Raw genomic sequence first — 17,632 nt, 5'->3', positions numbered from 1 at the left:
TCACTAGATTTCAGCCCAGTTTCTGTTACCTAGAATTTTGGTCATAGCAGGCTTTCATCTGGCCTCTGAGGTGATAATACAAACATCAAAAATTGAAGATTAGGTATCTTCATATAAAAACTCACCTCCAAGAGAAAACTTTCCCTCCTAATGGGCTCATTGATGTTTGATTATTCCAGGCTTTGGTTATCTCCAACTGTTGCTTAGATTGAAAGGTCAACTAACTTTACTTTAATTCTTTCAATCTGAACTTTTGAAATACGTTTTTCCCACATCCACTATGGAACATGCCATATAAAGAAATGAAGTATGGATGCATATAAGTGCGGTAAGGGAGAGTTGGGCATATATACAAACTGCATAGAAAATCAATCTGCCAGTAAACCATGGGATTATTGTTAGGGGTGAGTTCTAGAGCATCTTGGCTTTGCCATAATCAATACAATTGTGTGTGTGTGTGTGTGTGTGTGTGTGTGTGTGTGTGTGTGTGTGTGTTTGTATATGAACCCTGTTTTTTTTTCCAGATAATGACAACCAAGAAACAAGAGGTACCATGAATTATTCCACCTAAGTATCAGTAGCATAATAGCTCTCTGTAATAGTGGAAAATTTCTGCTTTCCAAGATGCTGTCAGTTTTTCCTAGTGGATTCCCAGATATTTGTGTGGGAGAGTTACACCATTTCGCCCCATCTTTTGCCATCTTTCATTACCATTTACCTTTTGACCATGAATGCTGAAACGTATAAATTGGTGAATACAAGCAGAATGTAAAGGGGGGCGGGGGGGGGAAGGGAATTCAACTTAAGTGGAAAAAGTACCTGCATAAATTTATATGAATGTATATTAATGACACTATGTCATTATCCAGAAGATTAATGCAGATGTCGAATATCAACCTGTAAGTTTATTTCCATTAGTTTCCATGGACTAATGTATATAAGCACTAGAAATGAAGAGGTTGAAAGTTCTGTATTTGGCTGCATTGGCTATCCTACCTCCTGCTGTGTAGTAATTAACTACCATGACTGCTCTTGTCAGCCTAGTTGTTAGGATGTGAATGGGTTTGTACAGTAATTTGGGAAGATGACTAATGCAGCTTGCTGGATGTAGCTGAGGTTCCTTTTTTCTTGCAGTCTTTACATTTTTATTTATTCATAAGCTGTAGTTTAGCCACAAGGATCCTCAAAGCAGCCTTGAATAATTACACAATTCTATATGGGGTCTGCATGCATGTTTCATATCCATATAAATGTATGTGTGTATACAACAAAATGGACTAGCATCAGGTAGAAAGACTGAAAGCATCAGCCTGGACAGTAGCACTAATCCAAACATGAGAAAAATATTTTTTTCCAAGTCCATTAAAACAGGAAGTTGTTACTGGTTTCCTAAAAGAATGGACAGATGCATATTCAGGCTTTTTATTTCTGTGCACTACTACAGTGAGTTTCCCTATCACCACCCCAGAGAAGTTCTACCGGATGAAATCTGTGTTTCTTGGCAAACACACATAGCTTAATGATTAAATGGGTCTATAACAATGCAAGATCCTCAGTTGTTTAGGCCCAAGTTATTTCACCGGTATCAAGTCCCTGATGCAGTACGGTATTGAGTATGCAGCAAAATTTCATTTTAATGTATGCCGATTAGTGTACATTCAAAGTGACAATAGAGGTATTCCAGGTCTAAGTCTAAGCATGTGTGCAGCTTCTTCAACATAAATACAAGGTGACATAAATAAGCATCCCCTTCAGCAATCTGGATGCTGTATCTGCTTCTGATACACCACACAAAGGACCTATAGCTGTAATCTCAGTTTGAGATCATCAGTATAATTAGGTGGCAACATCTGAAGAACTGGGGGCTGTAACTCAACTTCCCAGTCTTCTGGATGGTTGTGGAGTCCAACTGGTGATACTAGAAAGGGCATAACTGAAATAGTTCTGGGTGCTCTCTTGCTTCTTTTTGCATTTTTGAACTAATATAAGGGTGGGAGTGGGACCTGGGAGAGAACCACTAGCTCTTCTAACTTTAATCCATACTCCCCAAAGCATAAAAATATTGTACAATATTGTACTGCAGGTTTCATCAGTAACAGGGAATTAAGGAAGAAAATCAGGATAGAGAATCAGTAATACAAACACAAATTTTATATTGATATATTTTCTGCTGACTTGGGAATAGGTAGAGTGCACTTCAAATCAATAATAGGAAAAGATCTGTCTCTATCGTAGCGTATAATGTAGTTGCAGGAGAAATGAAAGGAGTTTGTAAGATCAAGTGTACTTTATCATTTCAGTTTATAGCCCAAATTCATGCTAAAATCCACAAGTCGGATACTGCTCTTTTAGGAGATAAAAGATCATAAAACCTGTTTTGGATCTTTTTTTTTAAAAAAAAAACATGTTTTCTTTATATTTGTATTCAAGTGGAAAAACCAGGGTTTTTTTTTTTAAAAAAAGATATTATTTGTAAGTATGCAGTTATGTAAGGTGGAAGCTGGAAATTGAGTTCCTTCCCTCTCCCATCTTCTCTTGACATCTGATCAAAGCTGAAAGTGGTGGGAAAATATTTTAAAAACCAGTTCTAGGGCTTTGAAGTCACTTCCATCAATAAGAATTATTCTACTAGTTTGGAATGCCCAGAACTCAACTGCATGCAAAAATTCAGCAAAAGATATCTTGGGGGGAACATCTGTTGTGTTGAAGAAGAAATAATATCAGAAGGAGATATTGAGAAATGCATTTTATGCCACCCAAATGAGTCAGATATGGAGAAATACTCCTAGAATAAATTGGCCCTGAGAGGATGCTGCATTAATTTTTCAAGGGTAGAAATTCCAGACTTGGGCATTCAGCTTATAGTGCCTATCCTGAGCTGCATAGGTATCAGCAGTGATATGGGGATCAGATCATCTCAGTGGAGAAGCATAATCATATGAAAGTGGGCAGTCTTTAGTTCTTCAGATCCAAATAACTGAAGGCATAGAAGTGATTTGCATTACCATGATCAGGGTGGGACAATATTTCACTTTCAGTTGGAAATATCAACAGTCTTGAAATTCATAGGACTGCATATACACAACCAATTTGCTCTTCATTGCAGCAGCTACATATATTTCCAGGATTGTCCAGCTGCATTACTAAGTTGAAGACAGGTGCTGCTTTTTCGTTTCGTATTCCGAAGCACTTCTTCTCAATTCAAACTGTAAAATAGCATGCCTTTTGCATTCAGCACACTCAGAAAGAGGCTATTGCTATAAAAATGTGCAAGTTTGATGGATTGCATTTTGTCTTCTTTGGACTGGAGAGCTGTGGCCAAGAAAGAGTGTGGAACATCTTCCGCTATGTTTTTATTACTCAATTTCCATTTAGTACATATATTTATTTTATTTTATTTTATTAGATTTATATACCGCCCTACTCCCGAAGGACTCAGGGCAGTGAACAGCCAAAAAATAAAACACATCGATTACAAAATTTAAAAGACAGTATAAAATCACATTAAATAATTAAGCCTATAGGTGCTTTTTTCAAGAGGCAACTGGACTTTATGATTTTTCTTTGAAGACGTTTCGCTTCTTATCCAAGAAGCTTCTTCAGAGCTGAAGAATGAGAATTCTTGGATGAGAAGAATTCTTGGATAAGAAGTGAAATGTCTTCAAAGTAAAACCAGAAAGTCCAGGTGCCTCTTGAAAAAGCACCTTTAGGACAATCACAAACTGGATGACTGAGAATCTCCAGAGACATATTAAGTCTATACCTTTTCATCAGCAATGGCTCGATCTACTGTTTCCAAACTATAGTGAATAAAATTTTTCTTTCCACAAGTAGCTGTTGCTATCCTATAATAATCCCAAGCACCTGGGCTATCTTAAAGATAGTACAAGAGTTTGAGACTAGAGTACACCTTTTTGACATTTCTCCTCCAGTCTTTTAATAATATAGGTTATAATAGTACTATAAAGCAGTGCTAGATTTCTAAGTATGAGGCAAGAACTTTATAATCCCCAGGTGGCTTGGGAGGTACTTATTTGGAAATAGAATGACAAATATAATCACAAAATATAAAAACTGACTTAAGTTAAAGGCACTGAGTACTTTGAAGAAGAAAGAAGATTCATTCTTGTTCCAGAAGAATTATGTTTCTGCAGACAGGCTCTAAGCCAACCTCTCCTGATTTATGCATCCTGGGATTGAGTTGGTGGCCAAGAAAAGTATTAAAATGGAATTTTGCCAACCTAATGTTTGAAAGGAAACAAAGAGGAAATTAACTGACAGCTTCACGTAATTGTGTAGCTTTGAGGAATTTTTTATAAAGTTGCCATAAAATGTCATGGATATCAAATCTATACACACACACAGACACACACTCACTCACACACACATACTCTCACACTCACACTCAGAATACAGCTGGAAAGGACCTTGGATGTCTTCTAGTCCAGCCCCCCACTCAAACAGGAGACCCTATACCATTTCAGACAAGCCCAGCCCCTTCTTAAAAACTTCCAGTGATGAAACACCCACAACTTCTGAAGGCAAGCTGTTCCCCTGGTTAATTGTCATCACTGTTAGGAAGTTTCTCCTTAATTCCAGGTTGCTTCTTTCCTTGATTAGTTTCCCTCCATTGTTTCTAGTCCTGCCCACTGGTGCTTTGGAAAATAAATTGACCCCCTCCTTTGTGGCATCCTCTCAAATACTGGAATACTGCTATCATCCCCCCAGTCCTTCTTTTCTCTAGACTACCAAACCCAAATCCTGCAACCATTCTTCATGTTTTAGTCTGAAGGCCTTTAGTCATCTTAGTTGCTCTTCTTTGCACTTTTTCCAAAGTCCCCAATTTGTGTTAATATACAACATCATAATCAATACAGAACAATCAACAATAAAACAGCTTACAGATCAGAGTTTGGACAAAAAAGTCTGTCTTTCTTTGGCCTAAATATAAAACCAATCCTGATACTTATTTATGCTCTAGATCAGGGTGTCAAACTTGTGTCGTCATGGCGGCATCACGTGACATATCAAGACTTCCCCCCCCTTCACTAAACTGGGCATGGGCATGGCCAGCATGTGACGCATCTGGCTCATGGGCCGTGAGTTTGACAGTCCTGCTCTAGATGGAGAATATTCTGTAGTTGGCATGTTAGAATCCCAAAAACCCTCTGCCTGCCTGCCTGCCTGTCCATTTTATCTAATCTAATCTAATCTAATCTAATCTAATCTAATCTAATCTAATCTAATCTAATCTAATCTATCTTGATATGTGTATGCAACTGCACAGTAATAAAGTTATGTCAGATGAACAAGCCATTGACTGTTCACTTCAGTAAATCATGATTCAGTCAATGATACATTTACTGTGTCTGCTGGTAGGAAAGAAATATTGTTCAGGTGCAGAAATCCCTTGCAAGCTAAAAATTATGATTTTTGTACATGGATAAATATGAAAAGCATTTTAAATCATGGTATGGAAATCAGATTATACCATTGTGGCTCTTTCTGCCAGGTTTGTTATTGTTTCATGAAGATAACAGCACATTGAGGATTCCTGTCTCCTCATTTTATCTTGCTACTCAACCAGGCCAAATGTGCCCACAAAATAAGCATTTCATCTAATTTGAATCAACTCAGTAAATCTAAGCAAATGAAGTTTTTTTTAATGATATGTTTTTATTGGATAAGACTTTCAGATCCACTGTCAAAAATATTAAATTGTTCGTATGGAAACTATAATATTAATGCTACCGGCTTGAGACGACATCATATTCTGTATTTGTTTATTTTTTGCTTTTCCCCAGCTAAGTATCAAGTTTTGTTGCCTAGTTTTGACTAACTAGGCAACAAACTGCAAGAATAGATTTCCAAAGGTACAAGAGCTTAGATATGTGGGATTATTGTAGAAAAACTAAGGAATCCAAGCATTCCAGCTATTGTTTTGCATAAAATGCAAGTCACATTTATAATGAAATTAAAAGTTAGAATCTTATGCATCTTTCTCCTGCCTCAGTGATGCAACAGATTAAATGCTTGTCTTTTTTTTTTTTTAATTTGATTTATATGCTGCCCTTCTCCGAAGACTCAGGGCGGCTTACAATGTGCTCAGCAATAGCCTTCATCCTTTTGTATATTTATACAAAGTCAGTTTATTGCCCCCACAAACTGGGTCCTCATTTCACCTACCTTAGAAAGGATGGAAGGCTGAGTCAACCTTGAGCCTTGGCGAGATTCGAACCCTGCAGTAATTGCAGGCAGCTGGTCTTAATAACCAGCTTAATAACAGGGTGCCTTAAACCCATGTACTACCAAGGCTCTTTTTGGGGCATGACACCCAGTTTTCATCTGTTTCTTGTTCTCATGATAGACAGCTGTGGTATCAAGCTGTTCATTTTTGACACTGTGAGAAGTAGCTTTATTCAGAGAGAATAAATTGTCCTGAAACTGAGTGATGGTGTTTGTGGACTTGTAATAACATTATTATGCACTATCCTTTAGTCTATATCAACTAAGCTAGTATAGTATGTTTTGTGCTGATGTTCTGATTCTTAATGATTTCCCTAAAGCACATTCTTTCTTTTAAAAAACAGTGGTCACTGGAATTTCAGTTACACTGGCCTTAGTCCATAAAAGTTTTGTCTCTTGGATACTTTCCAGGAACTGCTTCCAGGATCATGAATTTGGATGGCTTACTTTGTGAAGTAGGAGAGTTCATGCTATTCTTTTCTTCTCTTTTTTTGTATAATGGATATCCTTTTAGCCTGAAAATTCAAAAGTAAATGCTGGATATCATTCACTTTTAAGTTAGATCAGAGGTCAGGAAATGTGATCCTTCAGATGCTGCTGAACTATAACTCTCTGTAAATCTTAGGCTGGTTGGAACTACCAGGAATTATAGTTCACTAACACAGGCTGTAGGTTTAAATACTAGAACTGCTTAGTATGCTCCTGTTCTTGAGAAAACCGTGAAAAACAATTGTTTAGGTAGATCAGTCTAGCAATCTATGGTCATAATTGTAGAATGAAAGTAATGGAATGCTCATAGGAATTACTATATTCTTAGACAGTTCTTGCTGTCTAATGTGTCTAAGATTAATTTTCTTTAACTTTACGTGTTATTTTCAAATGGTTAGCTGTGCTTTGAAGTAAAGAGTTGATTTCCTATACCTGCTAACTATATTCTAGGTTCTCTCTCCCTCCCCCCTCTTTCTTTCTTTCTTTCTTTCTTTCTTTCTTTCTTTCTTTCTTTCTTTCTTTCTTTCTTTCTTTCTTTCTTTCTTTCTCTCTCTCGCTCTCTCTCTCTCTCTCTCTCTCTCTCTCTCTCTCTTTCTCTCTCTCTCTCCATCCATCCATCCATCTTTAGAAACCACTCATCTCCCTCATAGAATAAATCTGGGTATTGCGGTGGTCATTGTTTTAGAAATAATGATGACTGATTGGTGTAAATCTTAGTTTTCATTCAATGTATTTTAAAAAAAATCTGACCATTGCAAAAATGAAGACTGGCAGAAACAGGCTGTGTTACTCAGAAGAGGGGCCCAAATTGTCCATTATGCAGGGCAGGAAGGAAAAAGAAACACAGCTATTTTATAGCTTCCCAAATTTCTTCAATAAATGTTACTTATTCTAGCATTGTGAATTTCCATTGTGAATTTTCCAGTCTTGTTTGACTTGATGCAGCCTGGAAGTTGCTAACAATCAGTATCTATATTGAAAGACTCCTCACTGTTCAAAAAATAAAAATAAAAATAAACCAGAACTTTTTTTTTTTTTTAAGATTCAATAGAGGGTCTGTTGCCACTACCCAGTAAGAATGGATGCTTGAACATGGAGTAGGAGGTGTCCTGATGCTATGGACATGGCTTGCTTTAATATGATAAAAAGAGGAATGGGAAGGCTGAGGCTGAGGTGGGATGTTGCAGAGAAAATGGGATCATGACAGAAGGTCAAACATTTGTATGATATTTTGTGTGAAACAGATGAGTAAAACGAATAGCTCTTGTGCCTTTTGGGTACAGTGCATGAAAAAAACAGAGTTCTTGATTGGAGATATAGTGATTCCTAATTAGATAAAATAATGCATTTCATCTCTGCCATATAATCAGATTCCTGGCTAAATTTCTTTGATTTTAGTTTCACCCATTTGCCTTTTTGTAAAATATTTGCTGTGGCTAGCTAGTCTTACCTATCTGTGCTCTTTCTGTTGGCACAAAAGAATAAAATTCCAATATGTTGACAGTCCTCAAAAGGTTAGGGAATCCCATGATAGAAAGTTTCTCAAAATATTTTATGAGTAATAAGATATCTCAGGATATTATATCATAGAGGTGGGACCATGTATTATATGGCTATTAGGTACGGTCAATGACAATCACATTTGTTCATGCTTGCTCTGTACTTTTTTGCTTTGAGCTTAATAGCAAATTGTGGCTATGGAATTTGGGATAAGTAGTATGTCTAATATCATCACCTCCACAGGCCCTTTTAGATTGCTATGATCAGTAAATATAGCTCATTTTCTTGCTTCATTAAGTAGTTACTTGATGACTATTCCTGCAGTACAGGAATTCTAAAGCTAAGGGATTTTCTAAAATAGAAGGATGGAGGGTGCGTTCCTTGTCTTCCCAGTCTTTGGAATCTTGGAAGAGAGAGATTGCTATTTCAGTTGAACCTATAATTAGGGATAATAATAGGTTATTGAGTTTTATTTCACTATCTTCACCAACTTGATATTGGTGAATTCCCAGCCAGACTGGCCTTGGCTAATGCCATGTTCTTTGAAGGTTGCTGTCTTTTTTTTTTTTTTAAATTTGATTTATATGCCGCCCTTCTCCGGAGACTCAGGGCGGCTTACAATGCGTTAAGCAATAGCCTTCATACTTTTGTATATTTATTGCCCCCACAAACTGGGTCCTCATTTAACCTACCTTAGAAAGGATGGAAGGCTGAGTCAACCTTGAACCTGGTAAGGTTCGAACCTGCAGTAATTGCAGGCAGCTGTGTTAATGACAGGGTGCTCTAAACCACTGTACTACCAAGGCTCTAAATACAGTCTAGATCAGGGGTATCAAACTCACGTTGTCACGGTGGCGTCACATGACAAATTGGGACTTTTCCCCCTTTCACTAAACCGGGCGTGGACATGGTCAGTGTGTGACGCATCCAGCCCATGGGCCAGGAGCTTGACAGCCCTGGTCTAGATGAAACTCATGGAAGCTGCAAATACATTAATTATGTGTGTATGGAAAAGGCTGAAATCCATTTAAATAAGATGGACATGGTTGAAACAGTTAACCATGTAAAACCATGTTACCTCAGTTTAAATGCTCCTATGTGCACATGTTTGTGTGCACTGTTGCTATCTCAATAGAACCTTAATACAACACTGCTTTTGGGACCCGGTGCTTACACTAATATAATTGAAACAAGACAGGGCATTTGGAAAGTTTATAGGATTATAAGCCTTAGCCTTAGTTACATTAAAATAGGCTTATTTTAAGGTAATTGCATGTATGCCAACATCCAGCCCACTCTACTTCAGGCCTAAAAGATCAATTCTCATCTCACTGAAAAATAATATCTGATTCATACATTTTGTTTTTCCAATCTGGAGTTCAACAGGTGTAAGAAAGGAACCTATCTGCATCTACAACACAGATGCAAGCAAAATTTAGGCACCCGTGATCAAATTATATGTAGTAATGAGTCCCTAAGGGACTAGAAGCCTACACCACTTCTACATGGTAACAAAGTTAAACTTCTATTTATGTATTTGTTTACAGATTCATAATGAAAGAATAGTGATTATACCAGGCACCTAAATTTGGACACATATTCAGTTAGTTCTTTAAAACAAGTGTAGTCAGCTAATTATCTTACTGTTCTTGCTTTTGATATTTTTTTCTACTTTCCTTGAAGAATTCTTCTAATTCAGAAATATTCTTTGGTTTTCTTGCATGTTTGAGGTTTCTTTACAATTAACAGCAGTATTCAAATCTGAAGAAAGTGAAGGCATTCCAACCTTTATCTTTCTTTTCAGTATTTCATGGTAGATTTGGAAGCATGTTTCAAATTTTTGTCTTTCTGAAATATGCAGCCTTTCTTCGGCTTCATTTTTAGGGACACAAGCTTCCAGAATATGATATTTAATTGGATCCATTCTACCTTCTACCATGCAACCCCAAAGCATATTAGATGGCAAAATGTTCTATCGTTGAAATGCTTCATCTTTGTTTATCCATAAGTACCCTACATTATTATTGCTGAACAATTCAGTTTTTGTTTTATTAATCCAGAACTCTTGTTCTAAAGCATTTCAGGCTTGTCAGGGTTTTTTCTGTTTTGTTGCATATTTTAGATCATTATTTTTGTGGTGAGGTTGAATAAAAAAAATTCCTTGTCTCATGCATATCATTGTTTTGTAAGCAACACTAAACTGTGGGGCTGTGGACAAGCATTCCAGTGCCAGCTAAACTTTTTAGCTAGTTATTTTAAAGGCACCCAGTGCTAGAGACAACAAAGTAACTCCATAAAATTATGGAGCATCTTCCATATTTCTCAGTAGGGATAGAATTCTTTTCTTTAAAAGCATTATTTTTTCAGTGAACATAGTTCTTCTGTGATGTATGAACAAGCTCTAATTTTCTTTCATCTGTTCAAAGGAGGACTGTGGCTTGACAACATGTACTTTAGCAAACTCCAGTCTAGCTTTTTTGTGCCTTTGTGTCTTTCAGAAGTGGGTTTTTCTTGAATCTTCTACTGTGGGGGCCACTTTCCAGTCAGATACAGTGTTTTCCCGAAAATAAGACCTCCCCAGATAATAAGCCCAATCAGGCTTTTGAGCGCATGTGCTAAAATAAGCCCTCCCTGAAAATATTTACCCGCATGCGAAGCCAGTCCCTGCCATTTCCTCTGTTAGGGAGACAGAGCTGGAAATCAGGTAAGACGCCAAGAGGAGTTCCATGCGCCCCAAAATAATAAGACCTCCCTGAAAATAAGGCCAAGCGCTTATTTCGGGGTTCAAAAAAATATAAAACAGGGTCTTATTTTCAGGGAAACACGGTAGCAATAGACGGTGATTTGATAGTGTTGTATCTTGATCTTAGAGCTCAGCTAGCATCATTTTTGAAGTTTTCCTTGGTTCCTCCTCTATTTGAAGTATCCTTTTCAGTTTGGGCTCACTTTTCTTTTTTTGTGGCTACATTCAGGGTGTTTGGCTATGTTCCCATGGACCTTAACTTTCTTGATAATACTAGCAGCCATGGGCAATGAATATGAAACTCTTTGAAGATGGTTTTGTAGCCTTTCCCATGCTTGGCTATTACCCTTTTTTTCTTCCCACTCAAACAACTGTCTGCTTTTCTTTTTCTTGTCCATGTTCACTGCACACAGTGACCCAAAATGCCCGAGTACTTTTCTCCATTCAGATAGGCTCAGTGACTGATTATGTGATTGAAGACCCTGGTGATGCTAATTAAAGCAAATAGTCTACTGGAGGGACTATTTTCCTCAATCCAATAATGTCGTTTAACTTCTAAGAGGTACCCGTAATTATGTCCACATCATTTTCATGTTTTATTATTTACAAGACTATGTTAAATCATACATCAAAAGCAAAGTGCCTGCTCTGTGGATTATGAATAACAAAGGGTGGATGCCATTTACTTGTCTCAGTTTCACAGCAAATTGGAATTCTTTTTTGGAATGGGGGGAGAAATAGAGGGGTATCCATATTTTTGACTATGTCAGTAATTTCCATTTTTAATAAGTTGAAATTGCTAGCCGAAAGCATTTAGAGGTTTTTAATAACCTTCCCCCGAAAGAGTGAATGATTTTTCTTTTTAAATTCTCCGACAGCTGTTTAGAGAAGCCTGCAGTTGCTCAAGTAGATTGAGAGTTTAGAAAGGTCAGGGTATTTGTTCACTTGTGAAGTTGTCTTTGCCAGGCTAATGGTACCCTAGGCCTAATAAATCAATCAACTTCTGGAGTCTTATTAACAACTCTACAGTATAATGAGAAAAGTATCACTGAATCAACTAGAATGATGTTTCAACTTCTGCACATGCTATATTCCCAGTGTTCTTTTTTGAATCTGTGAACAACAGCACATAAGTTGTGGACATTTGGGGAAAGATGTTATGTTTAACTCTGTAGCTGCTAGAAATTGTGTTGGCTTCTTCTTACATAGATTCGTGCAGTTTGGCCAGACATGCCCAAAAATTTTGCACAACTGTATATAGATAGCTGTGGCAGAAAAAGAATTGACTTACAATGTTAAAAACTGTTCTGAATATATCAACACAGCCTGTTTTAGCATAAGCAATGTTAGGAAATTTACTATCCGGTAAACTGCTGTGCTTCTAGCCTGTTTTTCTTTGCATGTCAAGAGTCATCCACTCCTTTGCTTTTACAGACAGCCTAAATAGCCTGATTAATGGTGCCCTGCATTCTTTTCTCTTCCTCTTGCTACATTTAAGAACCCCATTAAAAGATTATTTTCCTTTGTCTTAGCAGGAAGAACAGTGTAGCCCTTGGCATGTGAGGTCACTAAGATCCAATTCATATGTTGCTATTTTAGGGTACTGGTGATGTTTTTAAAAAAATAATCAAAGCCTAAGTCATAGCAGGAAGCAACCACATCCAATATCTGGATTGTATCCTTAATTCCTTTGCCAGTGGACCAGCATTTTAATAGTGGTAGCTGGTTTATGCATGCATATGCTATTGCTGCAAATAGAAGGGTCAACTGTGTCAAAATAATTTGGGAGCAGAAAGAGCCGCATACCAATTGGACAATGTAAAAATTCTTCTACTAGCCCTGGATACAAATGGGAAAGATTGCTTTTACTCACAGTCATATAATTTATTCTATTAATAAAAAAAGGACTCGTAGGCAAATATTTCCTCCTGAAACCATAGGGCAATTTGTCTCTTTCACTAACTTCCTTTTAGTACATTCCCTTTGTAGTATGTACAACAAATTCTGTTCTACATTTATACTTGGTTGATATATAACAAAACAAAACAACAACATAAACCTTGAAATCTGTGAATAGCAGAAAATAGGCAGCTTCTAATTTTACAGAGGAAAGTACTCACATCATATACTTGAGGAAAATGTTGGGATATTTGATGTCTAAGGAGACTAGAAGTCAACAAAGGAAAGCAAAGAAGTCTATATGAGAGTTAACCAAGGCATTATAGATAAAGGTAAAGGTTTCCCCTGTCCAGCTGATTCTGACTCTAGGAGTTGGTGTTCATCTCCATTTCTTAGCCGAGGCAGCCAATGTGGTCCAAAAACATTTCTGTGGTCATGTGGTCAGCATTACTGTATGTCGGGGTACACAGAATGCTGTTATCTATCCACCGAAGTGGTACCTATTTATCTACTTGCATTTGCATGCTTTTGAACTGCTACGTTGGCAGGAGCTGGGGCAAGAACAGGAGCTCACCATGTAGGGTGGCATTCAGGTCTCAAATTCAGCATCTTTAACCACTGAAACATTGCACCCCTTTCAGGCATTATAAATAGGTTTAGATCAATCCCATGACTTGCAATACCTTGGAAGATACACCTTACATTTGGGGATCCAAGAAAAAGGTTAAAGAAGTATTAATTAAAAAGAGAATAGTTTTGGATTATCTCTGGGTGTGGCCCTATCAAGGTTGCTTATTTATAGAGCCATAAACCATAGCAAAGATGGGCCATGCATAACTAAATATGCCAGTTGTCCTAGGCAGCCACAAGTCTGTCAATGTCTTGTACACAGTGTTCAGCTTGCTTATTATTTCTTTGGTGGAGAGAAAGAAATATCATTGAATATTTTAAACTGGTTATTAAATTGCTGCACCCACTCACTTATTTAGGCTAATTCATAGAACATATTCATATGTGTGTGTCAATATGTATTTTAAAAACTCTACTGGAATATTTAAACTGACAGTTTGCAAACATGACATTTAGTTGTGATCTCCCCCTTCTTTTAGACAGATTTTTCCTATTGAAAGAGAGAAGGTATGAAGCAATGAAAAACAATAATGGAAAGAGAGAGAGAAGAAAAAAAAAGCAAAGCTGTTGAGATTGACTATTCCTTATTAAACAGTGATTTAACAAATATTTCTACCAGATCTGGAGTACAGCAGTTTCCTGCTAGTAGCATAAAACTGTTTTCTGACATCTAATGGTCATTTAACAGGTAGCCCAGTTAAGATGGCGAAGAGTTTCTACAGAGTGGAATTTCAGAGCTAACAGCTATGCTTCCTGTTATTCAATTTCTGTCTTGGTTTCTTCCACAGCCACCATCTGGACAGGAAGAGAGTTCCACCAGTGGAAGTGCCCAAGCAACTGTTCAGCCACCCAAGGGCCAAAGCTTTGTGCAGAATCACTTCCAGGCCCAGTACAGGTAAGAAACTAAGACAGAATTTCCCATATTATTATTAAAGATCTACCTTTTTTTTTCCCCATCTTGAAGTCACCCCTAAAATAGATTGTAATAGATACAGCCAAAGATTTTACCTGGTGCAAATTCCATCTTAATTGGTTACAATTAAGTAGAATCAGCTCATGCCTAGGGACAGACAGAGGGATTGAGGTATTAAAGGATGACTTCCTGCAGCAGAATGAGGGTTGTCACTCTTCCAGGCAGGGAAGAGAGGGCAGTTCACTTGTTTAGTCCCTAACACTTATCAGCTGGCTCCACTAGGTGCTGTTGTCAGAACTGTGATGCTGCTGCTTCATCTTTCTAAGCATGATTCCTACCAAGACCTGGCAGGGGCCAAAGAGACTCTCTGTTCTAAAATAATGTAGCAACTAGAATTGATTAAATAGTAGTCCTGTGTAAATTGTAGGAAGATGCTTTAGAAAAGTAAAAAAACAAACAAACCAATAGTTCAGTTTGGAGGCATTGCCGATTACTCTTCTATCAGCTGGCATTGCTGTGAAATCTAACCTGATACCTTCAGTGTAACAATGGAATGCTGCATTCACAAGATAAACTAGTGTTTGGACAAGCGACACTAAATTAATCCCAATGTAGTTTTACTGTCTTCATTTGCTCTCTCTCAGCTGGCAAAAACACAAGAACCGAACTGGAGTCTTAGCATGTGGCTTGGATCATTTTGTAAAAGATCAGCATCCAACTGTCCCAGTCTTCTCTAACCTAGTCTCTGATTATGTTTTTACTATACCTCTCGGAACACATATAGTTAGGATTCTTGGATATAAGATTTCAGGACATCTGGAAGACACCAAGTTGGGTACCACCTGTTGGGGAAATGGTTCCATGTTTCTTTCATAACTTACCTGAGTGAGAGAGAGAAGGACCTGTGATAGGAAATACAGAATGAATAGCATGTGATTCAGTTCTGTCTCACTTTGTGTAGTCAAAGCATTAGCACAATCTTGAGCATATTGTAGCTCTTGACATTTTTCTTATAGTTAGTGGATGTTGGAGAAAAGAAGGAAATTGCTGTCTCCTTTTGAATGAGACCTCAAACAAATGCTGCCATTAGTGTATGGTTCCTGCTGTTGACTCTGCTGGTCTAGCAGTGGGGTGAAATCATTAGGAACTGAGAAAGTCCCCTTCATGAGGATGTTCTTCTATATTATGCTTTAAAGGCTGCTGATTGCCAGACCTTTCCATTGTTATCTCCTGTCCTCTGTAGCTGGGTGTTCTGAACCAGGTGAACCTTGGTCCTGCCCTTTAGAGAAACAAGAATGGCAAAAGGGGAACAGTATACAGTCAGGATCCTGGGTTTTTGTTCTAGTCATTAAAAGGTAGGTGAAAGAGGAAGAGTAATTTTTCTTCCTTAAAAAGGGTCTGATAGATACAAAAGTAGAAACAAATGTAAAGGCAGAGTCACACTTACTGAACTGGGCAACAATACTGGCTTTCTAAACTTGCACTGTGTCAAATGTATAGAGGTTTTCCTAGATTAAATTTGCCTCCTCTTCTCATGAGTCTTTCCTTTTACATTTAATTCAGAAGATGATCTGTGGGTTCTTTTCACTGGGGAAAATGAATAAATAGGTCTCCCACTCTAGCTGTAAAAGCACATCCTTCTTCGTCTTACATTAACTAAAAGTCTGTTGTGAAATAGTTCAGTCCATTCTTGAAAGCTAAATATGTTGCAAGCAACGTTCTACTGTTCTGACACTAGAAGACTTGGGTGCCTAAAAAAACCTGGATGGTTCATAATGCATCCTTGCCTTCAGGGAAGCACTTAGAGCTAGCTTAGATGCTACCCTGAATGATACAGATAAGCAGAATAGCCCTGCTGCGAATGAGAAGAATCTTTTCAGAAGTGAATAAAAGCTTTTAATTTGGGGAAGAGGTGACTTAAAATGAAAAATATGTAGGATATGGGTTTTGGAAATGCTAGGAACCCTAGCCTATGGATCTATTACTTGGAACCCTAGTGTCAGGGTTCCAAGTAATAGATACATAGCAAGCAAAACTCCAAGGCAGGTAGATTCCTCAAAGAATAGCTTTATTGGAAATATCATATTGGTACATATCTGGTGAAAACCGACTCTAAAGGTTTCCACAGTTTTCACCTAGTTAAAAGAGAAAGTTTTCCCACAACCCCAAACAATCAGTCACATAGTCCAATCAAGATGCTGTCTGGTCATCTGATGACCTCACTCCTCCTTCCATGGTTCAGAATGTCCTTGATTCTCAAAAAAAAAGTATTTTGTTTTGGCTACATAAACCCCTGTATCTCTAATCCCCTCTCCCTCAACTCTGGTGTGGCAACAGTGAAGCTCCAATATGGCTCCAGTCAGGTCAGCTTCAGGATTGACATGAAGTTAAAACTGCATAGTTAAATTGATCCCATTGCATGTGGAATGCAACTTGACTTTAGAGGAGTGAGCTGTGTAGGCACTGTGAGAAGTACAGTAAGTGAAACAGATATATGAGAAATTCTCAATATTTCACATTAGATGGTGAGTTCAGATCAATTTGGACTGGCACTAGGAACCTAGGTGTAAGCCTGCCTTCCACCAAGGAGGCTCACTGGGCCTCTGGGCCTATCACTCTTTCTTAGTCCACTTTACAAGACTGTGAAAAGTAGTAGGAGGGAGCACTGTGTACATCACCTTGAACTCCTGAAATATAAGCACAATATAAACATAACAAAGTTATCAATAATTCCCCTGAGTGTAAATGATGTGAACTGTTATGAGCAGTTATGAATATCATTTAAAACATTAGTCTATTTTTTTCTTGGGCAAAGTCTGCCACTCCAGCTGTTCTATTCTGTTTGTCATGGTAGTTTGTTTGTATAGGTTAATGGATAAGCCATCCTTCTTTGCATCTGCAGACCATCTGTTTTGGATACTGTCCAGTATGGGATCCTTATCACATTTTAAATCTGATCTATACAGTTTAGTGAATAAAAATGTATTGGGCTTGAAACAATAACCATTTGTTACTGTTTTATCACATCCAGGTTGTTATTCAAGAAGCTGCAAGTAAATAGAAGAACTTACTTAATAAGTCATACATTTAACACAAGTCTAATGGCATGCAGTTGAATGATCACGCAACCAGCTGTGACTAGAAGGATGTGCTATAGTCAAGTATTGAGAGACTCAGTCAGGATTAGCCAGTTACTCCTGAGGGATGATCTT

At 37.7% G+C, this 17,632-nt stretch overlaps 1 protein-coding gene across 1 annotated transcript in view; it reads left to right on the top strand.

Annotated features, from left to right (window-relative positions):
* Positions 1-17,632, top strand: part of USP43 (ubiquitin specific peptidase 43) — a 120,305-nt gene that overhangs the window by 32,451 nt on the left and 70,222 nt on the right. Inside the window, exon 3 of the mRNA XM_034408103.3 lies at positions 14,296-14,402. Within this exon, the coding sequence (XP_034263994.2) occupies positions 14,296-14,402 (107 nt within the window). The remainder of the gene's footprint in view (positions 1-14,295; positions 14,403-17,632) is intronic.

This window comes from Pantherophis guttatus, chromosome 2 (assembly GCF_059756535.1).
Source record: "Pantherophis guttatus breed Tessera chromosome 2, ASM5975653v1, whole genome shotgun sequence".
Classification (NCBI taxonomy): domain Eukaryota; kingdom Metazoa; phylum Chordata; class Lepidosauria; order Squamata; family Colubridae; genus Pantherophis; species Pantherophis guttatus.
Note: the sequence above shows the minus strand (reverse complement) of the source record. Positions and strands in the feature narration are given on the sequence as shown.